Source organism: Strix uralensis, chromosome Z, assembly GCF_047716275.1.
Source record: "Strix uralensis isolate ZFMK-TIS-50842 chromosome Z, bStrUra1, whole genome shotgun sequence".
Lineage (NCBI taxonomy): Eukaryota > Metazoa > Chordata > Aves > Strigiformes > Strigidae > Strix > Strix uralensis.
The window spans coordinates 37,613,491-37,629,249 of record NC_134012.1 but is presented as its reverse complement, the minus strand read 5'-3'; the positions used below and the strand labels follow the sequence as shown (position 1 = coordinate 37,629,249).

Below are 15,759 nucleotides of genomic sequence, written 5' to 3'. Positions count from 1 at the left end.
CCTTGATTAATAATGCAAGTGGATTCTTTAATCTGTACGGTCTCTAAAAGTAAAAAAATCCCATCTCATAAGTAAAACAGTATCTAGCATACACTTCCACTTTACCAGTAGTCTAGCTTTATGGACTATACATATTTTTGAGTGTTTCCATACAAAGTATTACACAAAGAAGCTCACACATGTGGAGTCTTTACCAAGCACCTAGACATAATGCAGAAAAATTGTTAAATACATCTCCTGCCTGCCCAAAAGAAGGAAAAAAACCTTATAACTTTACCAATTCCTTTTTTTCCTTCACACCTTCTTCCTGTAACATTTCCAAAAGATTTACAGCCAGCTGCTGCCTGGTAGTTCCAGAATCATCCTCTGATAGGCAGTCCCCAACTGTTGTAGAACATAAGATCTGCAGCACAGGCATCACCAAAGTATGCGCTGTGGTTGAGATGTTCTGGGTTTCTGAACAGGAAAGAAGCTTGTTCGCTATTTAAGACAAAGTCGGGAAAAACAAAGATCACATAGGGGAAAAAGAACTAACATAATGTGTATTTTTAGCCATGTCACAAACATTTCTAGGAAACAGTCTGGTCAAGCAAAGTAACAGTCCCCAGAATCACAGTACGTGCATACTAGAGTTAAAGTGCAAAAGATTTTTTGGTAAAACTCCAATTCTTGTCAGACACTCATACATTTCTGTTGTTTATAGCAAAGTACCTGACGACAGCAAGAAATACAATAATGGAATGTAGCACAGTCCTTCATTTTCACTGGAGTAACTCCACTAATCAAAACTGCTAAGTCAAAAGCTCAGCCAAACACTGTGATGACTGTCAGGACTGTTTTCTTAAGATCTGTCAAAAGAAACTATTCAGGATGCATTAATCTCAGCTGAGAATATCCTGTTGTTGACTCAGAAAGAAACAGACAAGGACAAGATAGCAGGGAGCTTAGAATACAGTAACATCCATGGAAAAAGTAGCAGTGTAGCAGGACAATTTATCTTCATTGCCATTAGATCAAATGTTACTTTTTAAATTTAGGAAAAATTGTGCTTACAAAAAACATTTCACCACCCAATCCAACTTCAGGGGAATGGAGAACTTATTTTCATAAATACGAAAAAATAAAGACACAGTCTTAAGAATGAGGATTCCTCTTTCACAAGAGCAGCTTTACCTAGACTCAAGACAGACTTCTGCTGACTTTCTGGTGTTTGCAACAATAGAAGCGCTAGCCCAATTATACACTGTTCCACAGGAAATACCTACAAGCAAAAAAGAAAGAGGCTCAAGGTTTTTTTGTTTTTCAGAGACACTGAAAAGTACAAATGGGAAACAACCAAAACTGTAAGGAGTTTCTTCATGAAATATAGTGAGCGCACACACAGCGACACAGTATATGCAGTGAAGAATATGAAGTGTAAAACCAGTATTTTAACCGAATAACTACAACATTTTAATTTGTTACTTTGTTTTAAACATTTTAGCTCAGTTTAAACCAACTCCCATGGTAAAAGGTTAACTGGTATACACAGAACCAGTTAAGTTTTTGCCTTCTGAAGGTGTTCAACCAAGATAAAAAATATCAGAAGCTTTGAAACAACACTGGTCACTTGCAAATGAATGCCATGTATCAACATCTCTAAATAGTGTCTTAAACATGACATTGTTTAAATTTAAATACAACTATTTTTTTTCCCATGAACTCTTACCTCTTTTAAGAGCTCAAAGTTGTCCTCTATTAAGGAGATCAAAGATGAGCATTCTCCTGTTACATTTAAACACGTTTCACAGAAACATAATAGTTGCAGACAAAACTGGGATAACTGAACTTTCCAAAACACAGGATAGCGCAGTAGGCTGAGGAATAGCTCTTGCAGAAAAAACAAGGCTTCTGTAACTTGCAGTAGGTCTTTAAGCTGTAAAGAGGAAATTAAAAAAAAACAAAAACAAAACACATTCTGGTTTGGTTCCCCTTTCCTATCTACACAGAATTCTCCAAGTTTAGAATTAGTTCTTTAGCTCTGCAATGTTTCCATTGCAAATATTACTAAGACTTTGAAGAAACATTTATAAACTAAACCCAAGAAACTCTCATCCAGTTTCCCTGAAAAAACAAGAGATGAACTGCTATTTAATGTTTTGAATCAAAATTAGAAACATGAAAGAATAAAAAGATTTCTTTGCAGCTGATGAGAAAAATCTCTTCCTCAAAAGCAACAGCAAATTAATGAAGGTCTCAGGGTTGTCTCAGCAACATAAAACAAATTGTGTGGCGATTTCATATAGCAGGTAAATATTCAGGTAACTATTCTTGCCCTACAATGTTTCCTCTGTAACGTAACCAAGACTTTAACATATGTCTCAAAAGAAAGACAGTGGTGTTGTCTGCTTCTAGAGCACCACATAATCTACTTGCTACAAAAATTAAAAGCTGAAGTGTGATACCCAAAAGCAGTATCTCCATATCTGGAAGCCAAGTAAAGAGGTTTCAAGAAGCAGGTTGCCTCAAAATCCTGATCTGTTAGATGAAAGCATTTCCACTCTTGAAAATTCTAGTTCCAGATAAACCCAGCTGTTTGGATACAAACTCTGGAGCCAGCATTAAGGATAACATCCTGATTTTTAGTTCCTTGGAACAAATCCTATGAATAATCTGCTCTAATCACAAGCCTCATGTCCACTGAATTTTTCAGCAGGAAAGTCAGCTGTACTTTTGACAGTTTGGTTGTACTGTCAGACAAAATGACTAGGAAGCATTTCAGCATTTATACAATACAGAGGATTAAATAAGGCTGAGCTTAAAGGAAGGATAAGAAGAACCTGAGGTTCAAAGACAGAATGAGAAGGAGTAACAAGTTATAAAACAATCCATCAAACAGGCTTCTTGAATGAGTGTTTCCTTTTCTATTGTGAAAGTTGTATCTCAGGCAAGACAAAAACATTCAAATATTAAACTGAGTTTAAAAAATTGTAACACATTTCTAGTTTAAAAAAAAGCGCCAACATGCTGAAGGAAAGAAATGTTTGTAACTAATTCTGTAAATCTTCTTCAGTGCCATTGTTATGGCTAAATGTCACCAACTCAGAAGCTTGGTCATACGTTCAGGATACAATATTATACTGAACTTCAGGTAGAATCCAGACAAAATCAGAAATGTCCCTATGACTAGAAAAAGTCAGCATGTATCTGTCATCACAAAGAGCAGACCTGAACCAACACAAATGTGTATAACGTAAGTTCTTATTAGTCCAAAAGACTGTGAAAAGTAGCTACCAGTACAAAGTAGACTTTACTAGTAAAATTCCTCAGGAGGAAGATACTACCAGAAATCCTCATATCAAGCCTATTTGACTTTACATTATTGATATTATCAAACTCTTTCTGTGGCAGTAATACCATAGCACCTCATGTTTGACGGAATATACTTGAAACTGAAGATGTTACTCTAATATTAAAGACTAAGGAAAAGGTTCATACGTACAGAAAAAAGCTTAACCAACATCACAGTAAAGCACGAGGCAAAGCAGAGCTATGAACCTTAACCACCACCCTAGACCTCTAACCAAATGGGACAGAAAGTTTAAATCCCTAGCTCCTAGCAAGTATCACTGTGCAATTTAAAAATACATTCAAAAACTTCAGCATATTCCAGAGGGATTAAATTTTGTCTTCAGGACTACTAATCCCTCTGTTACAAAGAGTGAGAAAGGAATATGTAGAAGTACTTAAATCATCCTTCTCATATAGTTTGTTTCATTTTCAAATTATCCATATTAAGTTAAAAATTGCATGTTTTTGACAAATATCTTACAATTTAACAACCTTCTCTCTCTCATGGGTATCTCTACAAGTTTACTGAAGCAACTAGCAGCAAATAATCATGGTAAACATGCTTCAGTTTACACCTTACCAGGGGTATCAGATATGAACAATTAAGAAGTTTTACATTCTACGAGAAATAGCCAGTTAGATTTCTGTACTACTAACAAATCAGGTCTATAGGAAATGAAAGAGAAAGCTATATTTGCACACTTGAAAGGCAGTAATAATACTACCATTGTGGTGATAGCATTTATTTGTAAAAGGTGGGGTCAGACAACAACTGTACCTGAAGGTGTGGAATAAAATCACACAGAAGTTGAACGATCTGGCATTCCAGCACGGAGGGTGCTTCTCTGTCCTTTGGACCATGAGGCTGAAGTAAGATCTTAAGTAAACCCATTCGCAGTTCAGCATATTCCCGTAACTGAGATGGTTCGCAGTACAGGTATCTTAGAAACGGAGTCATTATGGCAACGGATGAACTCTGTGCCCTGCAGTTCAATAAGTAAGTTTGTCAAGACTGCTTTCTACTGAAAACTTAACGAACAACAAGGAAAACCCAAACAATGTAACATTACCTGAAATAATCTACAGGATGCAATCAACATAAAGGTGTTATGAAAGCCATTACTAAATCTCACAAAAAACCCCTTGGACTTACTAGCACAAAGTACTGTCATGGGACCTTATATAGTACCATACAACAAAGTGCAATTGTGAAAAGACTCAATATTTAAGAATGAATACTACTTAGTATGTACTTGCATATTATGACACTCCTAATTTTATTCTTTTTTGTTTCCTCATCAATTCAAGAAAATTATTTTCCTTGCTGAACATCATGAGACCACTGTGCCATTCTGAAGTATCATTTGGATCAGACTATTTAGAAATGTCTTTTTAAAACACATAAAAGTAATTTCAATTAAAAGAGCCATCCACTCCTTGTCAGTTTTTGCCCAGTGGTCTTAATCAATTAAATGAAACAGGAACTGCTTTAACCAAGATGGATTCCCGGTAAAAAATTTATCACAGAACAATTCTTCTGTCTTCACCATGTTAGGAATACGAGCTGTTCTTGACATTACTAAAACAATCAAATAAAGTAAATGATCAATACATTAACAAATATACACAGAATCAAAATCAAAAGTCAGTTTTAAACTAGACTCAGCCCTGATGCAGAGCTTTACAAAGAATTCAGTAATAGATCTACATCAGCATTATGTGGCATTTGTTCACATCATGCTTAGGGACATGGCTTAGTGGTGGACTTGGTAGTGTTAGGTTAAGTGTTGGACCTTGTGTTCTTAAGGCTCTTTTCCAACCAAAATGATTCTATATTCTCAGTCTAGAACCTTATTATGCTGAAGCCTTTGCACAAGAAGCAGCAAAGGAAGTTTAAGACATTTTCCTTTCCAGCAAACTAAACCTTCTGCTTTAATTCAAAACAAGCCACCAGCAAAAAATCCAGTTCATTCTCCCTTTCAGACATCTGACAGAACTCTTCATGAATCCCAGATTTAGCAGCTGAGTGGAAGAACAAGTCTGCAAACAGTATTTTTAAAATACTGTGATCAATTGAACTGAATAAAACACACTTCTGCTTGACAGTCTTACTGCTGATCATGTAGTCTAGGCCCACTAGAAATTTAAGAGAAGAAAAAACTTACTTGTTTACTCATAGCAACAGAATACAGAAGTCAACTTCACTGTACTACTACTTTATTGGATTTGTATGAGTATTCCAGAAAAGAGAACAAAAGACATCGTTTTTATCTGAAAAGCATACATATAGGTGTAAAATCACTGAAAACATCTGGCTTTAAGGCTGCTACAACATTTGATATCTTACACTGAAGTTTTATTGGACAAGTTCCTTGGAGGTAAGCATGAAGAAATGTTGAAACTGTTGGCAGCTTGGATATTTGGTCATTGTTAAAGATATTTTATAATAAGGCCGTGTCAATGATTATTTTTTTTATTAAACAAGCAGCATACATCATTTTTAAAGATCTCATCCTTTACTGTGAGTTATAATCATCTATGCTTTCCTTTTATGATCTCATCATTTTGTAGTTGTACCTGCATACTAGTCACCTTTTTGACAAAGCAGCCAAAATCTTGACAAAGCAAATAATCAAAATTGCTTATTTTTAAAAAAAAAATTTCCAAAGCCGCTATCTATTTTGCACCAACTTTTCCACATCCATAAAAATTACATCAGCATAAAAGAGTTCAGAAAAAAACTATAAAAAATGGGTTTTGATATATTATTCTAGTATTTTATTTACATTTCTTTAAATGGTATCACTAAATTTTATAATTTTTCTTCAAAAGACAGAATTTTTATCGTTCATTGCATTTGCCTTCAATAAAACAGTTATATTATATTGATAGGATTAAGTTATCTACATCTGCTGTTTTTTAATTATTCATTCATTTACCTCTCGGGACATTGATGGAAAAATACTGTTATCTGCTGCAGTAGAACTGGCCAGCAATCAGGTCTGTTTTCCAGTACACTGAGTAATGGATGAGGAGTGTTCCTGAAATACAAAGAAATCACATTTGGATCTATAATGCAGAAAGTGAGTGTGCAAAATAACTATCTTCAAATTTAAAGCAGCTGTAGAAATAAGAAAATTTAACCCCCTGGTATTACCTGGTATTATCACGCACAAATACAGGCAGGGTGATGTGTGGATTGAAAGCAGCCCTGCAGAGAAGGACCTTGGGGTATTAGCAGCTGGAAAACTGAGTATGAGACAGTACTGTGTACTCGCAGTCCAGAAAGCCAACTGTATTCTGGGCTACACCAAGAGAAGTGTGGACAGCAGGTTGAGGGAGGGGATTCTCCCCCTCTACTCCGCTCTTGTGAGACCCCACCTGAAGTATGTGTCCAGCTCTGGGGCCCCCAACATAAGAATGACATGGACCTGCTTGAACGGGTCCAGAGGAGGGCCATGATGATGATCAGAGGGCTGGAGCACATCTCTTGTGAGGACAGTGTGAGAGAGTTGAGGTTATTCATCCAAGAGAAGAGGAGAGAGGGAGGGGGGAAGAGAGAGGAAGGGGGGAGGAGAGATGGAGGGGGAGACTTTATAGCAGCCTTCCAGTAATTAAACAGGGCCTACAGGAAAGATGGGGAGGGACTCTTTATCAGGGAGTGTAGTAATAGGATGAGGGGTACAAATCTTCAGCACCTCAGACCAATCAAGGTAACCGTCAGCCCACTTACTAATTTAAATCTGCTCCCAACTTATTTACTTTTTGTTGGGTTTTTTTAGGTCGTGAAAGAAGCAGGAAAGGACAAAGGCTGGCAATACCACATACGTAGAGACCTCCGCTTTACTGCCAGCCCTCTGACAATGATTGCTTTTGAAAAGGTCACTGAGGCATAGTAGTCAACTGTCCTTCTCAGATGAATCTATCATCAACACCTTCCCCACCTCCAAAGCCAATGAGTGGAGGCCATCTACAGCACTGTGTAGTGCTCGCATCAGTGTAACGCTCGCATCAGTGACTGCCTTTGTGCAGTTGCAGGTGGACAAAAAGCTGGGCAGGAGGGGAGCCTGAAGTATGTAATTTATTCTGTCATTCTGTCAGAAACAAAACCAAAGTCATTCAACTAGAGTAAATTAGCATAAGAAAGAAAAGCAGAATATGAGAGTCTGAACACTGAATTTCCTGGAGATGGGAAATTAGAAAGAACTGGTGATGTGAAGGCAGGTTCATCAGTTACCTCCATCACCTCCTTCTGGAGTTCACCCATGTCCTTGCTGTTCACTGGCCCCTTTATTCCCACCTGACTGCTAAGTGTCCTTATTTCCCCCAGTTTCCTTTCCTGCTTCAGCCAATTACAAGCATAGTAGTGTAGATTCTTCTCTGGGATACCAACAGTTTAACAGCAGACAATCAGATACTTCCAAGCTGGAAGAACACTTGATGATTCCCACAGATCTGCCAAACACATGAGAGAGCAGGGCAATCCAAAGAAATGGCAAGGCAAAAAATGCTGCACACCACACAAGACTGGTAGCCACAGAGAGGGCCAGCATAAATCTAGGAACCGCAGATGATGCAGACCATCACCTTCAGTTTGGTTAACCATCTTTCCTGTTCACATGTCCACAAACCTGTGCTACATATCAGAGAGACTTCCAGTCAGTTTCACCTATACAGCACTGGATGACCTGAGACCCACCAACTGAAGTGGTACATCTTAAGAGAGACTGCCTCATTTTCAGACACTTACCATGCTTTTTAAATAAAACAGTGAGAATTAAAAAAAAAAAAAAAAACAAGAGAAAAAAGAGAAGGACAGCACACACACACACGCACAACATACACACATCTCTAACATAACATTAAGGCTTCCTGCAGGTGTTCAGAGGCCAAATGACTTTCATGCAATGTGAGCTATCTCACTTAAAGGATAGCAGATATGGAACACTGCAGTGAAAAAAATAGTAGTTTTCTTGATAGACTGTTAATCTTACTACACTGAGTAATATAAATCCTTTCTAAAAGACTTCCTTGACTATAATGCTATTTGGTTTGTTTGTTATTGTTGTTTTAAAAACCTGGGAGGGAGCAGAGAGTCCAAGACCTAAAGAAGTCTTTTTATTATGCTATGACTGGGACAATTCCAGGGTCGCAGGTGCCACCTTACTTCAACATTGTATTCAGTGTAGAGAAATTTTACCTCAGCTCTCTATGCAACCTACTCCAGTGCTTACAGTGAAACCTTTTTCCTTATACGCAGTCAGACTCCTGGCTTAAAACTCATGCTCACCAACCATTGTACTTCCACCAACAAACAGGCTCTACAATCTTGGTAACCTTTCTTCTTCATCTACCAAAGGTCTTGGGAGTCTGGGGAGGTTTCTGGTGACTGGAAGCTAGCCAGTGTTATTCCAGTCTAAAACAAGGACAAGAGGGAAGACGAAGGAAGCTACAGATCTGTTAGTCTAACCTCAATTCATGGAAAAATTATGGATAAGATTATACTGGGTATTTCTGAAAAGCATTTAAAGAATAATGCAATCATCAGGCACAGTCAACATGGGTTTACAAAGGAAAAATCCTGTTTAAGTAATCCGAATCCTTCTACAATAACATCAACCACCTACTGGAAGAAGGGAAGGGAGTGGATGTAGTTTTTGTGGATTTTAGTAAGGCTTTTGATACTGTCCCTCACAGCATCCTTCTGGACAAGTAGTCCAACTGTGGGATGAGCGGGTTCACAGTGCACTGCGTGAAGAACTGGCTGAAGGGCAGAGATCAAGGTGGTGTAGCGAACAGGGCTACATGTGACTGGCAACTGGTCACCAGAGGTGTTCCTCGGGGTTCAATTCTAGGGTCAGTTCTGTTCAATATCAGTAATCCGGAGGCAGGAATTGAATGCATGATTTGCAAGACTGCTGATGATACCATACTGGGAGCTGCTGTTGACTCTCTTAAGGACAAGAGGCCTTGCAGAGGGATTGTTCTGGTTTCAGCTGGGATAGAGGGTAGATTGGAGCATTGGGCTATGACTAGTGGGATGATATTTAACAAGTTGAAATGCCAGACTTGACACCTAGGGTGAAGTAACATTGGGCACAAGTATAAATTGGGAGAGGAGTGGCTACAGCACAGCCCTGCAGAAAGGGATCTGGGGGTGCTGGTTGACTTTAAGCTCAACAGGAGCCAGTGGTGTGCGCTGGCAGCCAAGAGGGCAAACTGCATCCTGGGCTGCAACAAACACAGTTTAAGCGGCCGGTCAAAAAAGCTGATTATCCCACTGTATTCAGCATTGGTGTGGCCTCAGCTTGAGTACTGTGTGCAGTGCTGGGCCCCACAACTTATGAAGGATGTGAAGGTCCTTGAATGCATCCAGAGGAGGGCAACAAAACTGGTGACAGGGCTGGAAGGAATGTCCTGTGAGGGGCGTCGGAGACCTCTGGGTTTGTCTAGTTTGGAGAAAAGGAGGGTGAGGGGTGACTGCATTGCCCTCTACAACTTCCTGAGGAGAGGAGTTGGAGAGGGAGGTGCTGGTCTCTTCTCCCTGGGATCCAGCAACAGGACTCATGGGAATGGCTCAGAGCTGAATTAGGTGAGGTTCAGACTTGACATTAAGAAACATTTCTTTGAGAGTGATCAAACAGGCTTCCTAGGAAGGTGGTTTGTGACCCATGCCTGTCAGTGTTTAAGGGGCATTTGGACAATGCCCTTAATTACATGCTTTAACTTGGTCAGCCTTGAATTAGTCAGGCAGTTGGACAGATTGTTGTAGGTCCCTTTCAACTGAAACAGTCTATTCTATTCTATATATTCTTCAGTCCTTGGGAGGGCTGCTTTTAGGTCCCCTCCAAGTGGTCCTCTCCAGCTTAAACATGCCTAATTACCACAGCAAACAGCATGTGCTCCAGCCCTACGACCATCCTAGAGGCCCTCCACTACACTTGCTCCACTTAATCACTTCTTTCTTGGACACATACTCCACATACCATCTGGTAAGTACAGGGAAAAAGCATAATCATTTCCCTCAATCTACAAGTTATGCTCCTATTCCAGTGCCCATCTTTCAAGTCAGATTTTTAATATCTGGAGAAGTTTAATTATTCTCATGGCTGTCTCATGAAGGCCTGGAAAAAACACATTTGTGTAAGTACAAGCTAACAAGGATTAGATTAAGGGATACTGTCATTGCAGCCTGAATACCTTAATTGAGAACAGAAATGTCATACAACAAGAAACGTCATGCTAGCATACAAGGATCAGAGGTTGGTAACTAAAACTGGTAAATTCAGACTGAAATAAAGAGAACGTATTTTCACGGAGGAAGAATCAGTTACTGGAACAATTTATCAAGCTCAGAAGACAGTCTTTTTGTGGCTTGTTTTGGGGTTTTTTTGATTTTGTTTTTCACATTGCATTCTCCCTTTGCTCCTCAAACAATTTTTCTTCCAAAGAGGCGTGTTTCCATTCAGGCAAATATATAACTTGGAAGACACAGGGATTTTCAGAAAACTGGTTGATGTGATGGACTACTTGAAGCAGGTTCAGAAAACACGTAGTAGCTAAGATCACAAAGTATCCATGTATTACAGGTCTGGCCTTCATATTGCCTGGCACTTCCCACATTTATTTCTCTGAAATTTGTTAACTTACATGGTATTCATATGTCCACCTTCCTTGATTCTGTATTTTACAGTCTTTTACAATCTATGTACAAAGACTAGAAAGGCTGAGGTTATTGCATCATTGCAACTTTCCAAAATGACAACATGCAAGAGGCAAAAAACTTGTTGACTATCACTTGAATCCAACAAGAACATAGACAGGATCAGGTAGCAAGCTACAAGTACTGTTCACATACCATGCCAGGACCTTGAAAGTACATAGCCTGTATAGACAGAGTTACAGCAGCTGCTTATTTCAATACCTTTGTGTCCTGGTTTAACCAGGATAGGGTTAAGTTTCCCCAGCAGTGGTGGGGGGAGCTCTAGCCGGGTTATTCAGATACCATGAGGACGTCACATTCTGGCAGGTCACATTTTCCTGGTGCGGGAGCGCGGTGCACTCGTGGTTTTGTACATCGTGCTTCAAACTGCTGTATTTGGTAGCTATTTTGCTCTGTTCATTGCTATCACTATTACTGTTATTGTTATTGTTGTTGTTGGTTGTGTTGCTATTGCACTGTTGTATTAAACCTCTCCTTATTTCAGTCTTGGGGCTTTGTATAAAGGGAGGGGCAGTGGCCGCGTGGTCTCAAACCCCGGCAGGGGCTAAACCACCACACTTTGTCATATTTTAAGAGTTAATTACCTTTCCTAATGAGAAGAATATGTCTCCAGTCATCTAAGTACCCCTATGACAATTAAGTCAGTGAAACCTTCATGAAGTCAGCATATGTGACACATCAAATCTAACATTATAATGGCTTACTATCCAGGAAAAAAGCAAGCCTTTTATGACAGATTTTGTGTTCTGAAACTAATACAACTGCAGTGAACTTGATTATGAAAGAAATCAGCTAGGCTCCACAGTGAACAGTGATTAATAAAAAAACACCAAAATGCGCAGCCTGAAAAAGTTCCATTTGATGCTCTTAGTGATAGGAAAAGGAAGTGTGTAGATGGAATTTATTGTCAACACTAAGAATCACTAGCAAAGCACTGTAAAATGCACATCTTTAAATGACATTACAGTGCTACTACCCTAAATTACTGTCAGTGAGTTCAGGATACAAGCAGACACAGCAGCTATCCACCTGTAAACACATGTCTAGGGAAACAAAATTTATCTTACGTGAGGGGCAACAATGAAACAAAAATTATTCTTAACCTTCAGGTCATCTCAACCTTTTTGTTACATGTCTGAACACAAGAGAGCTCCAATCTGATTTGGAGCACAAATTCAGTGGCAGATTGCTTTTCTGTATGAGGAAACAGTGTCTGCAGTCAACATACTTTTCTGCATATGCAGCTGTGAGACTGGCCCTTTCAGAAAGACGGAATAGCCCTTTACTCCATAAAATATACATTTTTAAAGCATTTTTCTACCTGCTCTAAATTTTGTTTTCAGAAAGTTGGCAGCTCTCCAGAATTTTAGACAAGTTCATTAAAAAAGTTAATAGCTTTCAGCAAAAATTTATAGCCCAAGTTTCATACATGCATGGCATAACCCTCTTGGACCAAGAATGCTGACAAGTGCTCCTCAAAAATCCCTCTTCCCCACCCTCCCGCTCAGTTTTGCTCAAGCTTACGTTAGTGGACAGCTATATTAATACGCATAGGAAATCAACAACTTCATGCCAGATGAGATAAGAAATCCACTGGAAATGCTAAGTTCCAATCCACAGTGAGACCTACTTGCAGACTACTTCTGTCTCTGCTACAGCTGGTCCTAACTTCATAACAAAAAGTGCAGATCATCCCATATGTGAATTAAAAAAAAATCACATAACTTAAAAAAACCCCAGCACCTCTATTTTGGTATTTATACACCATTTGAATATTAGTTACTAAAAACCAAAACAAACCAGTGGTACTTATACAGTTTACAGAAACAAATAGGAAACCCCAAATTCAGTGATATATAACACAGTCTTCTACCGACTTACTAAGGTAAAAAGAACATTTCTGACTTTCTGTAGGAACAGAGGTGTCCTGGTTTTGGCCAGGATAGAGTTAACTTTCCTTGGGCTGAGAGGGAGCCCAGCTAGAGGGCCGGGCCAATCGATCACTGGAGCATTCTGTACCGTGTGACGCCATGCTCAGTATACAGGCGGACGCGGGCTCTTTCTCGCGCGCCGTCTTCAGTTTCTGGGTCAGTGTGGGGGATTTTCTGCTGCAGTCGGATCGCTGCTGGGGGGGGACGGGCTGCGTACCGGTCGCCGCGCTTGGTAAGCCACTGCTGCATTTTACGTGTTTTGGACTCACTATTGGTATTGTTGTTTTTTGTTACTATTGGTAAATTTTTTAATTCAACCTGCGGATTTCTTCTTTTTTGTCCCTCCCCTATTTCACCGGGGAGGGGGGGCGTGAATGGCTGGCCACGTGGCAATTGGCTGCCGGCTGGGTTCAAACCACAACAAGAGGTAATCGCTTCTCTATTTTCCAAGGTTAATTTGCTTACAGAAAGTGGAGAATCTCAGTATTAAAACCACATAGGCTTCACCAGATGAAATCAGAAAACCTATGTGGTGGGCTGATGTTGGCTGGCCGTCAGGTGCCCACCAAGCTGCTCTCTCACTCCACCTCCTCAGTAGGACAGGGAGAAAATGAGATGAGAAACTTGTGGGTCAAGATAAAGGCAGTTTAATAAAGAAAATCAAAGGCCATACATGAAAGCAAAGGAAAACTCTCTACTTCCCATCAGCAGGTAATGTCCAGCCACTTCCTGGGAAGCAGGGCTTCACCACACATAGGAGTTGCTTCGGAAGACAGAACGCCTTATTAATCAGTGTCCCTCTCTCCCCTAGCTCCTTTCTCTTAGCTTTTATTGCTGATTATGATTCATACCATGATTATGGTATGGAAAATCCCTCTGGTGAGTTTGGGTCAGCGATCGTGGCTATGTCCCCTCCCCAAGTCTTGCCCACCCCCACCTTACTGGCCTTTGAAGGGGTGGGAGTGGGTTGCAGAGACAGCACTGCTCCGTAGTAGCCAAAACACCGGTATGTTATCCACACCCTTCTAGCTGCAAATACAAAGCACAGCACTAGGAGGGCTGCTATGGGGAAGCCGACTCCACCACAACCAAACCCAATACAACATAACTATACAAAACTCCCAAAACTGCAAGACATTATTCTCTCCCGTTTCTTTTCAGGAACTGTTCATGATATTACATCATTACAAGAAACAGTGTTATAAAAGTAATTCTATTGTCCAAAATTAACACTGGTCTAAACCAATTTAGTTGTTACCCTGTAATACCGGTCTTACAATGTCCCAAGTGAGATGACAATAGCAAACTACTTGAGAACTAGGGCTTTTTGATTCTTCACTGATGATTTCCATATGGAATACTTCCGCATAGTTGACAGCATAATATATGAACACTGTAATAGGAGGTTACTGTTGGTGAGTTACTGCATACACTCTTATTTCTTTCAGAAATCAAGTCAATAGCACTTGATAGAACGCAACTACAAAAATTGTTATGTAATGTCACTGAATAAAGACAGGCCTTTCTGTACATTAGAAATCAAAATTCACATCACAGGGCCTTGACCTACTAGACAGTCTAAGTCAAACGATCTGACTTCTCTCTTCATTAAAGTTAACTAAAAGCAAAAGAAAAAACAAAGTATTGGCTAAGTCTAAATCTGCTGCTTATTTTCAGTTCTCTATTACTTTACTTTAAACCCTTCTGAACGATCAAATTTCAGCTTCTTTGAATGCTATCAGCAATTTTTCTTTGGTAGGTGGGATGGGGGGGGTGTAATTATCTTTCTTCACCCTCCTGGGGAGAGGCTATTTCTTATTCCAGCCGCATTCTACAATGCTCTTTTTCACACAAAGCTTAGATTAAGTTGCTTTAATTTAATCTCTTCTACCAGGAGATTTTATATAAGTTTACTACTAAAGAGAAAGTTTCCAAAAGAGTACCATCTTAGTACCCTTCATTAGTTACTTTTTCAATTCTGTTCTGTTAGAATGTGGACTTTGTAGAAAGAACTGATAGAGCTAGTAAAAACATAGGCAAACAGTATTTCAGGAAGGCAAGTGCATTCAGGACTTCGAAGTCTGTTTCACTTTTCTTCACTATTTCACTTTGCTTAAGTGAAGATATGGTTCCTGTCTTGCAAATAGTGCCTTTTATATCCTTAAAGCATTATAGCTACAGCTTGCTACAATGACACTTCTTAACTGTATAAAAAGCAACTTGGAAAATTTTCATGACATCTACCAGTCTGGGACCTTCTCCAGAAAAGATACAACAGCAGCTGTTAATGTCAGCACTGACTCATGGTTTCTCAAGAGCTGGATGAAGTCACTAAGATGTCCCCTTAGGAAGGCTAATACTGCATGACAAGAAGCTTTATATGAGTAGCTCTGGATACATCTTTAATCATTTATTTTTACATGGCAACCACTTTTAACAGTAAAAGCATTCAGGAACATTACTTTGATAACACAAATAAAGCAGGAAAAACAAGTGAGAGAGAAGTGGTCCATAGTCTTAAAATAAAAGACTTATTAAAAGGACTATTAGCAATCATCCAGCTACCGCATTTGAACAAGTCCCAGTATATATTTGCACACAGCCTTCCTGTTGCCATTGCCCCTTTTGAGCTTATGGTGGCAATCTTATCCCTGTACTATAAAAGTCCTTAAAACTTTCAACCAAAAAAAAAAAAAAAAAAAATCACAGAATCAGAGAATCATCTAAGTTGGAAGGGACTTCCTCAGATCATCTAGTACAAACCTCTGTGGGCAA

At 39.3% G+C, this 15,759-nt stretch overlaps 1 protein-coding gene across 7 annotated transcripts in view; it reads right to left on the bottom strand.

Annotated features, from left to right (window-relative positions):
• The window catches only part of FOCAD (focadhesin), a 132,820-nt gene that overhangs the window by 102,601 nt on the left and 14,460 nt on the right, over positions 1-15,759 (bottom strand). For all 7 annotated transcript variants that reach the window (XR_012627224.1, XR_012627225.1, XM_074857087.1 and 4 more), the window contains 5 exons: positions 6,270-6,371; positions 4,109-4,313; positions 1,709-1,915; positions 1,174-1,261; positions 278-480 (listed from right to left, as the gene is read on the bottom strand). Coding sequence is in view for 5 of the 7 variants with exons in the window: in XM_074857087.1 (XP_074713188.1) it covers positions 278-480; positions 1,174-1,261; positions 1,709-1,915; positions 4,109-4,313; positions 6,270-6,371 (805 nt within the window). In the remaining 2 variants the exon portion in view is untranslated. The remainder of the gene's footprint in view (positions 1-277; positions 481-1,173; positions 1,262-1,708; positions 1,916-4,108; positions 4,314-6,269; positions 6,372-15,759) is intronic.